This window comes from Danio aesculapii, chromosome 3 (genome assembly GCF_903798145.1).
Source record: "Danio aesculapii chromosome 3, fDanAes4.1, whole genome shotgun sequence".
Classification (NCBI taxonomy): domain Eukaryota; kingdom Metazoa; phylum Chordata; class Actinopteri; order Cypriniformes; family Danionidae; genus Danio; species Danio aesculapii.
The window spans coordinates 14,348,218-14,360,717 of NC_079437.1; the positions used below are offsets into that span (position 1 = coordinate 14,348,218).

At 38.2% G+C, this 12,500-nt stretch overlaps 1 protein-coding gene across 3 annotated transcripts in view; it reads right to left on the reverse strand.

Annotated features, from left to right (window-relative positions):
* The window catches only part of cramp1 (cramped chromatin regulator homolog 1), a 28,867-nt gene that overhangs the window by 15,190 nt on the left and 1,177 nt on the right, over nucleotides 1-12,500 (reverse strand). Inside the window, exons 1-11 of one of the 3 annotated variants that reach the window (XM_056453212.1) lie at nucleotides 11,918-12,433; nucleotides 11,159-11,529; nucleotides 9,764-9,966; nucleotides 9,292-9,445; nucleotides 7,353-7,436; nucleotides 7,192-7,240; nucleotides 6,977-7,062; nucleotides 6,545-6,668; nucleotides 4,206-4,287; nucleotides 3,188-4,033; nucleotides 336-495 (exon numbers count right to left, since the gene is read on the reverse strand). In XM_056453212.1, the coding sequence (XP_056309187.1) occupies nucleotides 336-495; nucleotides 3,188-4,033; nucleotides 4,206-4,287; nucleotides 6,545-6,668; nucleotides 6,977-7,062; nucleotides 7,192-7,240; nucleotides 7,353-7,436; nucleotides 9,292-9,445; nucleotides 9,764-9,966; nucleotides 11,159-11,529; nucleotides 11,918-11,967 (2,209 nt within the window). In that variant the 5' untranslated portion in view covers nucleotides 11,968-12,433. Of the gene's footprint in view, nucleotides 1-335; nucleotides 496-3,187; nucleotides 4,034-4,205; nucleotides 4,288-6,544; nucleotides 6,669-6,976; nucleotides 7,063-7,191; nucleotides 7,241-7,352; nucleotides 7,437-9,291; nucleotides 9,446-9,763; nucleotides 9,967-11,158; nucleotides 11,530-11,917; nucleotides 12,434-12,500 lie in introns of those variants that run through there. The other 2 variants (XM_056453213.1, XM_056453214.1) reach the window with 2 other exon arrangements.

Here is a 12,500-nt window from a genome sequence, read left to right on the forward strand (position 1 = left end):
GTACTAGTGTGCAGTTATTAAACCAGAAACCATTAAACCATTTTAAAAAGTGCCTGTTTTAATGAAAGATTTTATTTACTAAACAAACTTAAGCACATGGTGTTTGTCTGCTGTTTTACTGTATGAGGACAAGAGCACATAAACTTCATCTCTAAATTATCATGAAAAAAATAGTTTAGAAGCAGAAATAAACAACCCAAGAAATCAAAAGAGGAAAAACAGCAAGGAGAAATTTCAATTTTCACAGGGTCTAACAAATGGACCATATCCCAAATTGAACCACTGAAATAACACATTTAATCTTAAAAGAATATAGTTTTTATATCTAAGTGTACCTGGATTGTTCAGAAGAATTTTTGAGCGTGCTGCATGCTGCTGTCGACCCCAGCTAGGACTGCGGTTGGCCCCAGCTGGAGTCCTGCCTGGAGGAGTCCCAGACGACTCCTCTTGACCTGACTTGAATGGTGAAGTGCCAACTGAACACACCTCTGGGGTCTGCGAATTAGGGAGAAACATCAGAAATTAAAACACATACAAAAGATATACATCTGAAACACAATTAAAACATAAGAATAGAAACTTTCAAATCATTCTAAATGCAAAGAAAAAATAAACTGGTCAATTTATGTGCATTAGATTAATTTACAATTTCTAACAAAAGCTTGTATTGTGCTTTAAGGCCTGTGCTACCTGCAGTATTTTTCACGCCAAAGTGCAAAATTAATACATTAATACCGCTCTGTAGGTCTATTGGAGACATTCATAAATATTCCTAGCAAATCTAATAAAAGTTACATAAACGTGCTAAATCACACTTCAGCCGTGTTTATTTGGGGCACGCAAGAAGATCTGCACTTGAGAAGCGTGTATTTGAGAGGGCGCAAAAAGTTTTGTGCACGAACAGAGGAAATCGGCGCTCAAGCACAGAATTGAACTTGAATTTACGAATTGGATTTGTGTATTTTTGAATCATGGTTTTCTTTCGAGAACTGTATTTGTCTATTTTTGAATCGTGATTTGAATTTATAAATTGGATGTGTATTTAGTGTATTTACGAATCGTGTTTTGAATTCACGAACTGGATTTGTGTATTTTTGAATCTTGTTTTGAATTCACAAATCGGTTTGTATATTTTTGAATCGTGTTTTGAATTCATGAACTGCATTTGTGTATTTTTGAATCGTGTTTTGAATTCACGAACTGGATTTGTATATTTGAATCGTGGTTTTAATTCACAAACTGGATTTGCTTTTTTTTTTAATTGTGTTTTGGATTTACAAATGGGATTGTATATTTTTGAATCGTGTTTTGAATTTACGAACTGAATTTGTGCAGTTTTGAATCGTGTTTTGTATTTAAGAATTGGACTTGTGTATTTTTGAATGGTGTTTTGAATTTACGAATTGGACTCTTGTATTTTTTAATCGTGTTTTGAATTTACGAACTGGATGTGTATATTTTTCAATCATGTTTTAAATTTATGAATTCGATTGTATATTTTTGAATCATGTTTTGAATTCACAAACCGGATTTGTGCATTTTTTAATCGTGTTTTTAATTTACAAATTGGATGTGTATTTTTGAATTGTGTTTGAAATACGTATTGGATAGTATATTTTTGAATCATGTTTTGAATTCACAAACTGGATTTGTGTATTTTTGAATCGTGTTTTGAATTTACGAATTGGATTTGTATATTTTTCAATTGTGTTTTAAATTTATGAATTGGATTTGTGTATTTACGAATCGTGTTTTGAATTCACGAACTGGATTTGTGTATTTTTGAATCTTGTTTTGAATTCACAAATCGGTTTGTATATTTTTGAATCGTGTTTTGAATTCATGAACTGCATTTGTGTATTTTTGAATCGTGTTTTGAATTCACGAACTGGATTTGTATATTTGAATCGTGGTTTTAATTCACAAACTGGATTTGCTTTTTTTTTTAATTGTGTTTTGGATTTACAAATGGGATTGTATATTTTTGAATCGTGTTTTGAATTTACGAACTGAATTTGTGCAGTTTTGAATCGTGTTTTGTATTTAAGAATTGGACTTGTGTATTTTTGAATGGTGTTTTGAATTTACGAATTGGACTCTTGTATTTTTTAATCGTGTTTTGAATTTACGAACTGGATGTGTATATTTTTCAATCATGTTTTAAATTTATGAATTCGATTGTATATTTTTGAATCATGTTTTGAATTCACAAACCGGATTTGTGCATTTTTTAATCGTGTTTTTAATTTACAAATTGGATGTGTATTTTTGAATTGTGTTTGAAATACGTATTGGATAGTATATTTTTGAATCATGTTTTGAATTCACAAACTGGATTTGTGTATTTTTGAATCGTGTTTTGAATTTACGAATTGGATTTGTATATTTTTCAATTGTGTTTTAAATTTATGAATTGGATTTGTGTATTTACGAATCGTGTTCTGAATTCACGCACTGGATTTGCATGTTTTTGACCCATATCTTTCAATCATAAATTGGATTTGAGCATTTTTTTTAATCAAGTTTTGAATTTACGAATTTGATTCGCGTATTTTTGAATGGTGTTTTGAATTTATGAATTAAGATGTGTATTTTTGAATCAGGTTTTGAATTCACGAGTTGGATTTGTGTATTATTGAATCGTGTTTTGAATTTCCGAATTGGATTTGTGTATTTTTGAATTCGATTATATGAATTATATTTTGTGTATTTTCACATTTTTGAATCACGTTTTGAACTTACGAACTGGATTTTTATGAATTGTGTTGAAGATTGTATGAATTATACTTTGTAAATGTATTATTTTTGAGACCGATCTGGCTCCATAGAATATAGGTTAGTGGGCTTCTTCTTTTCTGTCCTTGGCCAATTACATGATCTCACATTATTATTGCTGTGTAAGCCTTATCTAAATTTTAAATAAATTTTACAAATATAAAAATAAATTTAAATTAAATACATTGTTGCGTACTTTACAACATGCTGTAATAAATTTGCATTGTTTTTCTTATTTACCCTGTAGACGTTACATTAAACATTAGGCTACTTTAGGTTTACTTAATAGTCTTGGAATTTTAGTCGAAAAAAGTGTGTATATAAACCCTGGTAGCTGGCTTGTGAAATTGTAATCAAATTTAAGTTTAGTCAAAACAGCAACAATAACAACAACAAAAAAAAAGTGTCTCACAGGTTTGGGGTTGACCTCTGATGACACGAGTCTCAGGAGACACCGAAGCACATTTTGAGAGTTGGGTAGAACTGAGGGGGGGTTTGGCTTGGGCTGCCATTCATACTCCAGTTGTAGTTTCCCAGGCTTGCCCAGCATGAGGTAGAGTTCTGCCAGCGTCACGTTCTCAGAGACCTGTGAGCTCCAGCCTTCCTCTCGGATCTGTTGAGGAGATCGTCCAGTCCCGACCACTTCTTCAACACGTCCTTGAGCCTCTGATTGTGGCAGTGCTTTTTCTGATGCAACCCCTCCTGCTGTTACAGGCTCCTCTGTCCGGCTCTCTAAAAAGGCAGGGTCTCCCTGAGTGATAGTCTCGATTTGTTTATCCCCTCCACCAGCATCAGTCTGAGTCTGACTTGCTGGCTCTTGCTCTGCAGAGCCTGCTGGATTTCCCTCAGGGCCAATGGACAGCGATGGAGTGATGGTTGGACTGACTGGAGAGGTAGTGTTCACGTTTGGGTTTGCACTGGTCTCTAAACCTGCTGCTGAAGTGCTACTACTATCAGAACCTTCAACGGGATGTCCGTCAGTTCTTTTCGAGTCTCCTCCTATTGGGCCAGGCTTGCCAGATTTTCCTCTAGCAGGCTGAATTCCCAGAATGTGAGCGGCAGGCAAATCTCGAATACCAGTCCGTCCTCGTCCACTCTCCTGCCAATGTACCGTGCAGGAAGCTTTTGAGTGCACGACTCGAGCAACACCAGGCAAAGCAGTAACTGTGCTGCTCTCTGCCGGAAACAGGAACAGGTCCTCGGACTCGCTAGACTGGGCCAGGCCCTCAAGAGCTTCTCGTTCTGCCAAGCTCTTGCGCTGGACATGACTGGTTAAGGGGGAATTACTGTAATAGGTGTGGGTACTGTAGCATGGAGACATTTTCCTAACAGATCTATCACAATGTATCTCATAAAAACAGATGAGGAAGGAAAAAAGGAAGGAAGTTAAACTTCTGACTGTGCGTGCTGAGATCTGAATGCAAGGATACAATTCGCTGATCTTGGACGGCCCACTTTTGCTTCAGGAATTCAATAAGAGTGGAGACCTTCCGGTGCAATTCGATGACCATCCTAAAAAAACAAAAACAGCAGCAGCATATGAATGGGCGAACATTGCATTATTTGTTGTACCTTCATAGTTGCAATGAAAATGAACTTGTGACAGATCCTACTGTATCAAGTACTTTTTCTTTTCTTTCTATAATGGACAAAATAATTGAGGAAGTCCAACATGTGTAACCAGTAGACGTTGCACCAACTAGTTGACTAGTCTAACTTAATGCTCTGCCATGACTATTTTTGATCGACGTTGACAAGTCGCGCTGCACAGATCACCTGTTTTTTTTTACCTGAACTACATGCCAGCTTTACACACTAAGGTGGTTCACTGTATGAAACGTCCCTCGGATTATTTAAAGTAATTTTTAAAATGTTATTTTTCTTATGTCAGTGTCAAATATTCACGTGAACTTTAAATCGTCAAACAGATTCCAGTTAGAACGCTCTATGCAAATTCCCTAGTCTCAAACTCAATTCATCTTATGTTAATGTTAAAAAACATTATAATAACATTTTAATGTGGCAAAATACAACGTAGGTGTCTAAGGAGCAAAAATACAGCATATGGGCTCTTATATGCTGTTGTGTCCACTCATATTGCAAGTCGTATCTCTCCGGCCCCTCATTTGTGATGCTTTTCATGAGCTGGCCCTCCAAGACAAACTAATTAAATAGCCCTGCCCTAGAGTATGTGCTAGCCAATCACGTTTACGCAACCCTGGAATAGTAATGTTATTGGCTGTTGCCCTGTGCGAAGCACAGACGCATATTTTGCAAATGAACCGTGACGCATGTAGAAACCGTAAAACTGCACAGCCGCAGAGGTTTGACCAACTTCACAGCATGTGTAAACATCACCCCTGGTAAACACGGTGAAGATGTGCAGCGAGGAGTTTTCTGATAACCAAGATGAGCCAGTAACTGTGAAAAACACCCAACTTGAGCATCTTTCTAGCGCGCACCATCACAGCAGTAAAATATGCATCTGAGCAAGTCTCTGATAGTGTAATAAGGCTTACCGTTATAGCCTTTGTCTTTCATTCGTTATGTTATAAATAGCTTCTCATGAATCTGTATGCTGAGGCTTTATGCATTATTTCTGCAATAAAATATCTGTTATGGTTACATTCTTAATAGAATAGGCAGTGATCAATGTGTTGACTGCATTTATTTAGCAGTAAAATTAGCCCGGGTGCTAATGTTGCAGTATTAACGGGTAAAGTCTAGATCACATACGCGGCTGACCGGAAGTGTGATAGGCACATTAATGTAGCAGCATTTTTTTTTAATGACACTGTATAACAATAATTAATATTTTTACAGTACTGTGACGGTTGGGTTTATGGTTGGGGTAGGCTTTAAAAAAATACAATTTATTGGGTAATTTAATAGATAACATAAATAATACTCAGTACAACTACTGCTTTTACCTTACTGTGATGGTTGGGTTTAGGGTAGACGTTAATAAAATACAATAAATCGGAAATTTAATAAATAATACAAATTAGTCTCGTTAACCTCCGACCGCAAATGTATCCGATCTAGCAACAACCGTATTAATGAAATGAAAGTATTGACAATGCATTTGTTTTGCACTAAAATTTGTCATTGGCAGTGTTGCATTGTTTTTGCAACGTGTTATGAGCTCAAACAGCAGGTGCATAAATTCCTGCAAATAAATCCCAATGTTGCAAAATGAGTTTTATTGATGACGTTACCAGCGACAACGTTGACTCGACTTTAATAACATACAAGTCGACTTCCAAAAATCTTAAGTCGTTCAACCCCTCGTCACCAGAGTCATTTTAATTTAATTAATTGATCATATTAATTAACACAAGCATGGAATGGTTTATCACAGTACGATCAATAACATTCATTCAAAAAATAGATTAAAGTTCAATTAATAATGCATAATATATGAAAATAAGGGAAATTCTAAAATCAAAAAGACAAATAAACAATAGAAGTTATAAGTTACAAATCTATTGTAAATTATAATCTTATTTTAATAACACTTTGGGAATTTGTCTGAATATAAAGTTATTAATAATTATTATTACTACAACTCAGGACAAACCCAACCCCTTTATTAATCCAATTCATTTTCACTTTCACAAGTAAACCAGCTTTTTTTAAGACAGCTAAAAAAAGCATTTCAAAAATGTTGTCTTCAGCATCACAAAATAACTAAACTTTTGCCAAAATAAGCCAAACACATGCAAGATTTCAAATCATCTAGGCATATATGTGCATTAGTGAAGCTCACCTGAGCCGAGGATTATGGGCTAGTCTCTGAACCCGAGCCCATGAGTGGTTGCTCCGAGGTTGAAGTTCAACGGCCACCTTCAAGGGTAAACGCACAGGCTTCTGATCCTCCTCATCACTCACACCTAAAAAACCAAGAGGAAGAAAGTCTATGAAGCCTAAAACGCTATCATTCTGACAGTGGCCTAAATCTGTACTGCCACCCATTTTCCAATCCGTCCCACTGCCTGAAACCATGGAAACCATGAAAAACCACTCCTCCAAAACCCTGGAGAGCAGCCATGGCACACTCATCAACCGCCCCGGTCCACATAAATACCCACAGTGCTCCATTTTGTCAGCTTTCTCTTTTTACACCATTCAATCTGTTTGAGTCGCGAAACAAAAATCAATCCTTTAACAGTCTATAAAGCAATCTCTCGATCACACACACCATCAGGGTCGCAGATTTTCTTCAGTGCGCGGCACATTGGAGCTTTGATCCTCAGGTTTCTGCCTTTGGAACGCACTGTGGTGGCCCTGAAAAAAATATGCAAAAGCAACATTTATTTGTGCCTCAATTTGATCACAATCTAGAATAGATGTTTCAATTAGACACAATCTAAATCATTAGCATTGTGTATTACTGAAATTTATCTTTGTCCTTACCCCTGTTGGATAAGCTCATTTAGTTTGGCCACGTTTTTGTCATCCATCACTAGAGGAAAAAAGGAATACATGAAGGAATGTTACATTTCAAAATGTTCCCATGTGCAACCACTTACAGTGTTCCCCCTTGATCAAGAAAAGCATTTGCCTGGTATACTTACATCCTCCAACCTTCTTCCTGAGTTCAGCATAACAGATGAGGCCATAGAGCTCCTGAGAGGACTTTTTCAGCACACGTGAATACACTGAGAAAGGGACAAAATAAATATTAATACAATTCAAGATAACTCTGTCAGTTTATGAATGAAAACACAATTTGAACAAGTTGATATTGGAATAAATTGCAGTACAATGTTTTAAATAGTAAATATATCAATCTTAAAATTAGGGTTTTTTCAGTAAGTATGTGTGGAATTGGCATTGTAGTGCAAAACATCAATTTTAATGACACACAACTGAAGCATGTGTTAATACATTAAGGAAAGATTGTAAATCTTAAACATGTACACATAAAACAACAACACAAGCAACTTGATTGAGTACACCTGTTCAACTGCTTGTTAAGGTGCATGGCTAATTAACCAATCACATGACAAGAAATCAAAGCATTTAGGCAAAGAGACGAGGGCAGTCTGCAAATGAACATGAAACATGGTGGTTGGTGCCACACAGGCTTGTTTAAATGTTTCTTTTTAAATGCTGGATTTTTAATCGTCTCCAAAGTTTACGGAAAATGATCTGGTCAAAAGTGAGCTTAAGATCTGTGTAAAAATGCCAGAGCTCAGTAGAAGAACATTCAGACTAGTTTGAGTTCATAAAGGTCACAGTTTCTTTTTTCTATGTGACGCGTTTGCATAAATTATAATAAATTACAGGCATATATAAATACAACAAAAATAAAAGCTAAATAAACAGTGCTTTATGGCTTTCTGGAGACTAACAGTATTTAGGTACAGAAATTGAACCATTAAACAAAATAAATAACATGGTCATCGTTGTATAATTTATTTAAAAATTATAATATTTATTAATAACTAACTTATAATCTTTAATTAATAACAATAAATCTAATCCTGCGATGTGACTTTTGCAAATACACGCATTGCGATATCAATGCTCATAGGATATATTGTGCTGCCCTACTTCTTGCTGTAGAATAACATATCCTGTCATCAAGCTCATATCACCACAGACTGTCTTGAACATGACAATTAGTTTACTATCCTCAAATATTTTCTGCAGTCACCAGATCTCAGTCCAGCTGAGCACCTTTGGGATGTGTGCAACCAGAGATTCACATCATGGATGTTGCAGCTGACAAATCTGCAGAAACTGTGTGATGCTATGGTGTCAAAATGGACAAAACTCTTGGAGAAACGTGTACCTAATGATGTGACGGGTAAGTGTATAATCATTCAAATTGAAGCAAAGGCTCATGGTAAACTCATGATTAGGAACTGACAAAACCCATGCAGTGTGTCAGCCGAGGAGATTACACTTCAAAAGATGAATTTAAATTGAAAGGCTGCTATCTCTTTGTTGTGGTAGATTTACTGATAGACAAACAAACTTCTAAGTTATATATGAAAGTAGACCGAGTTTAGGGCTGTTCGATTTTCAAATGTTTTAAAGGGAAAGCGTTTTCCTGCTGTATTTTATTGATGATAAACAATGGAAATGAAATTGATGTTAAATTTGAACTTTATTATTATGTTTAAACTGTTTTCAATTTTAAACAGTTTATGTAATTCATACCTGTAATAGCAAAGCTGGTTTACTCTAGTTATTAGCTCCAACTGATCTATTAGAAATTATTACAATATTCCGATCCAGTGCTCAAGAAACATTTCTAGTGATTATTAAAGCTGACATCTGCTTACTGTTTAAAAAAAACACAACAATTAAGATTCTTTCATAGATGTAATCTGACCCCACACAGTAGAGTATTATATATGTAGGAACTAATCGTTACAGCTAATAGTCTGATAAAAAGCAGGAGGGCATATTGTCAATTCACAAGGCAATGGCATCCTGTTAAACAAAGGAGACCACTGTAGCCTATCCATGTCAAAGTATGAAGTGTGCATATGTCAATCTCACCGTTGTTGAAATCAATGTGTTTAGAGATCTTGTGCCAAGTCCGGTAGTAGAAATGGCGCACCTGCTCCTTGTTCTTCACCATACTTGCAGGTTTTCCCTTCTTCTTATATTTAAGAGCAATGTTGTTCTGAATGGCTTCAAAATCCTTCCCATGCTATGGAGAAATTAACAGAATGAAAAACCAACATGGGGGAACATTAAAAATAAGTACCATTTAAATCCTTTAGGCATGACAACAAACAGTCAGAACCAAACTGAAATACTTCAGCTGCACCTTTTCAAGTTGACTGAGTGAAGTAAAATATTAGGGCTGTTTTAACTTTGATATTGGAAATCACTGAGGAATTCTGAAACTTCTACTGCCTTGTATGAGTGAGTTCTCAAAACACCATTGAAAAATAATCCTACTACACACTAAAAGTCTACCAAGAGATTTCAATGGATTTTATTGTCATTAAAGCTGACAAATCACCTCATAAAGTCCTTCAAAAAAGCTGTTCTTGTCCTCCGTGCTCCAGGACTCCCACTGTCTGCGCACTCGTTTCTGACTCCCCCCTTCCTCCTTCTCTGCAGGGCCCTGGCCCTTTGGGGCCGATCTGGATGTCCCACCTGCCCCAGAGCCTCCAGCTGAACCTGCAGCGGCTGCCACGCACACAGAGGGACCTGCTTCTGCACCTGACAAACACAGACGCAAGGAAAGAAGGTTAGTGTGTCAGTTCCAGGGCCATGCTAGATTTCACAAACAAAAAAAGGCCAAAATGTTTTTTTCTTTTTGGTTAAATTGTCTGTGTATGTATATTTATTTACACACATACATGTATACATAGCATGGTTTGGCTCACTAATAATCCAATGGCACAATGGTAACTAAATATAATAACACATTAAGGAAAGACACACACAAAACAACTGTCAATCATTCACAAAAGATAGCGCTAAAGACTGCTGGAATCAGCTCAGCGTAGATGACTGCGCTGCCAATTACAATTTATTCAGAAAACGTCAGTCTGCTGCATTTCACTGCTAAATGCTATTACACAAGTCACCTCAAACTAATAAAATTCTACATTCAAATAGATGTCATCCTGCGAAAAATAACTTTGTAAATATAAAAGCTTACAGATTTTGTGGCCAATTGAAATTGTTTATGCAGCATGTTAACATGGTTTTATGTCAGCAAGAGTGTGTGTGCATGTCAGGAAGTATGTGTGGAGTCTCTCGGAGGGCGTCCAGACCTGCTGCTCAGTACACTGATCCAAAAACAACACGTGAGGTATCAGAGAAGCCAATAACTCCCCCTTTACTAACAAGAGCAAGCAACGAGAGCACCCCAGAATACACTCCAGCATGCAAGCCTATTGTCTACAGTTAAAACAAAGACCGATTCCTATAATAACCCCTGTGCACATTCAGATTGCTAACAGTTGATTCAAGCTTGTGACTCTGATTCAGTGTAGATCCTCTCCTGAGTCCTGATGCACAGCGGACTCCTGCATCAGAATGAAACCCAGGACAGTGATATGTCACCTGCTGCAGAGTGACAGCTAAACTAGTGATGAGATATGTAAACAATAAATCAATCAATCAATCCCAGAGCCTTTAAAATTTAAAACCGTGCTCTAATGCTTACTGAGTCATTAAATACATCTACAAGCAACCAAATCAGTCCAGTTGTTGAGAACTGAAGAAGCTTCAGTAATGAGAGCAGATTGTGAATGTCACTTTCACTCCAGAAAGCATGAGGAATCCTCAGCGTTTCGTCAAATCTAAAGCAGTCAAACAAACTCTCTAATCATTGCACAAAAGTGAAAGAAAAGTACAGAGTATGACAGGTGAACAGGGGACACTGGTAGAGATGGACACTCACCTTTCGCTTTCGCACCGCCGTGACCGTTCAGCGCCGGGGACGAGGCATCTTTTCGTATCCGCTTGCTCGGAGGTCGCACACTGGAGCGGAGAAAATGATGCTGGTCCTGGTTGTTCGGGACGGCCAGCCCCGGAGAAAGAGCTGTCGGGTTCACCTGTGGTTCGGGTGGGCTTGACGTGTGTGTGGAAGGAGCGGGAGCCGAACCGGGGCTGGCCGTGCTGGATGGATTAAGTGTTTCCTCTCCGACTCTCTTTGTACTCGTCTCCTCGCTCGCCTGATCTGCGCTCTCTCCATCCTCGCCTCCTTCGGGCTTTCGGTCCGGTTTGCTCGGCCCCTCGACTCCCGAACCGCCCCCTTGGCCCACTGTCATCCTGCGCAAACACAAACGAAACACGAGCGTAAACATTTTCCGCGACACAAAACAACGATCAACTTGGAAAGACGACATTCTGCTCAACTCAACATGGCCGCCGCTGTTTGTTTCAAATCCCCTCTCACCGTCCCGACAGATCGCATCGAAAAAAATAGCCATTCGCTTATTCACCAGTGTAAGCAAAAAGCACACATTGTGCTTTCGTCCCAGCTTGTCTTTTATGTGTAGTTTCGCGTGGCTCGAGTTGCGAGCTGCCCTTTTATTTACCTTGAAATTCAAGCGCGAGCGCCTACACTTTAGCGCCCTGCAGAAAACGACAGACGACAACGCAAATCTTTCGCGCATTCGACCTCTGTCTAAAGTGCTTGTTTCTCAGCCACTCTTACCCATTCTCGAGCTCTTCGGACGCGGACGGCGTCTTCTTTCTCTTCACCATGAGTTCGGAGGTTCTCGAGCGCAAAACTTGACGGATTTGAACATATTCAAAGCGCGAACGAGGTCAGGCAAAGTCGTCCTCTCCTGGCTGCTGCTCCTACTGGGGTTCAACTCCGCGCAGCGCAACTGGGAGCTTTCGTAGCCACAGCAACTCTGACTCACAAACTCACTAGTTTTATCACAACAACAAACACCTGTCATCCAAGCATATGTTTAGGACCGAACACGCTGATTCTGCCGAACCCCAGCAGTTCTGCTTTAAAGGTATTTCGGTCAATACAAACACTATGCACGCGCGCGCACAGCCACTATTCTCTCGTCTGGACTTTGCTTACTCCATCTACGTCATCATAACTTCACAACAGAGCTGATGCTCATTTATTGTTGACATTTAAAGATGTGCCTATTGACACCCCACAGTCCCAGTCTATCCCAAGATAAAATGGCTAAAGTGAGCGTTGATTTCATCATCTCGACGACAGGCAGGACAGACTTGATCGAGCACATATATAGATCACGTACACACAGGGGGTG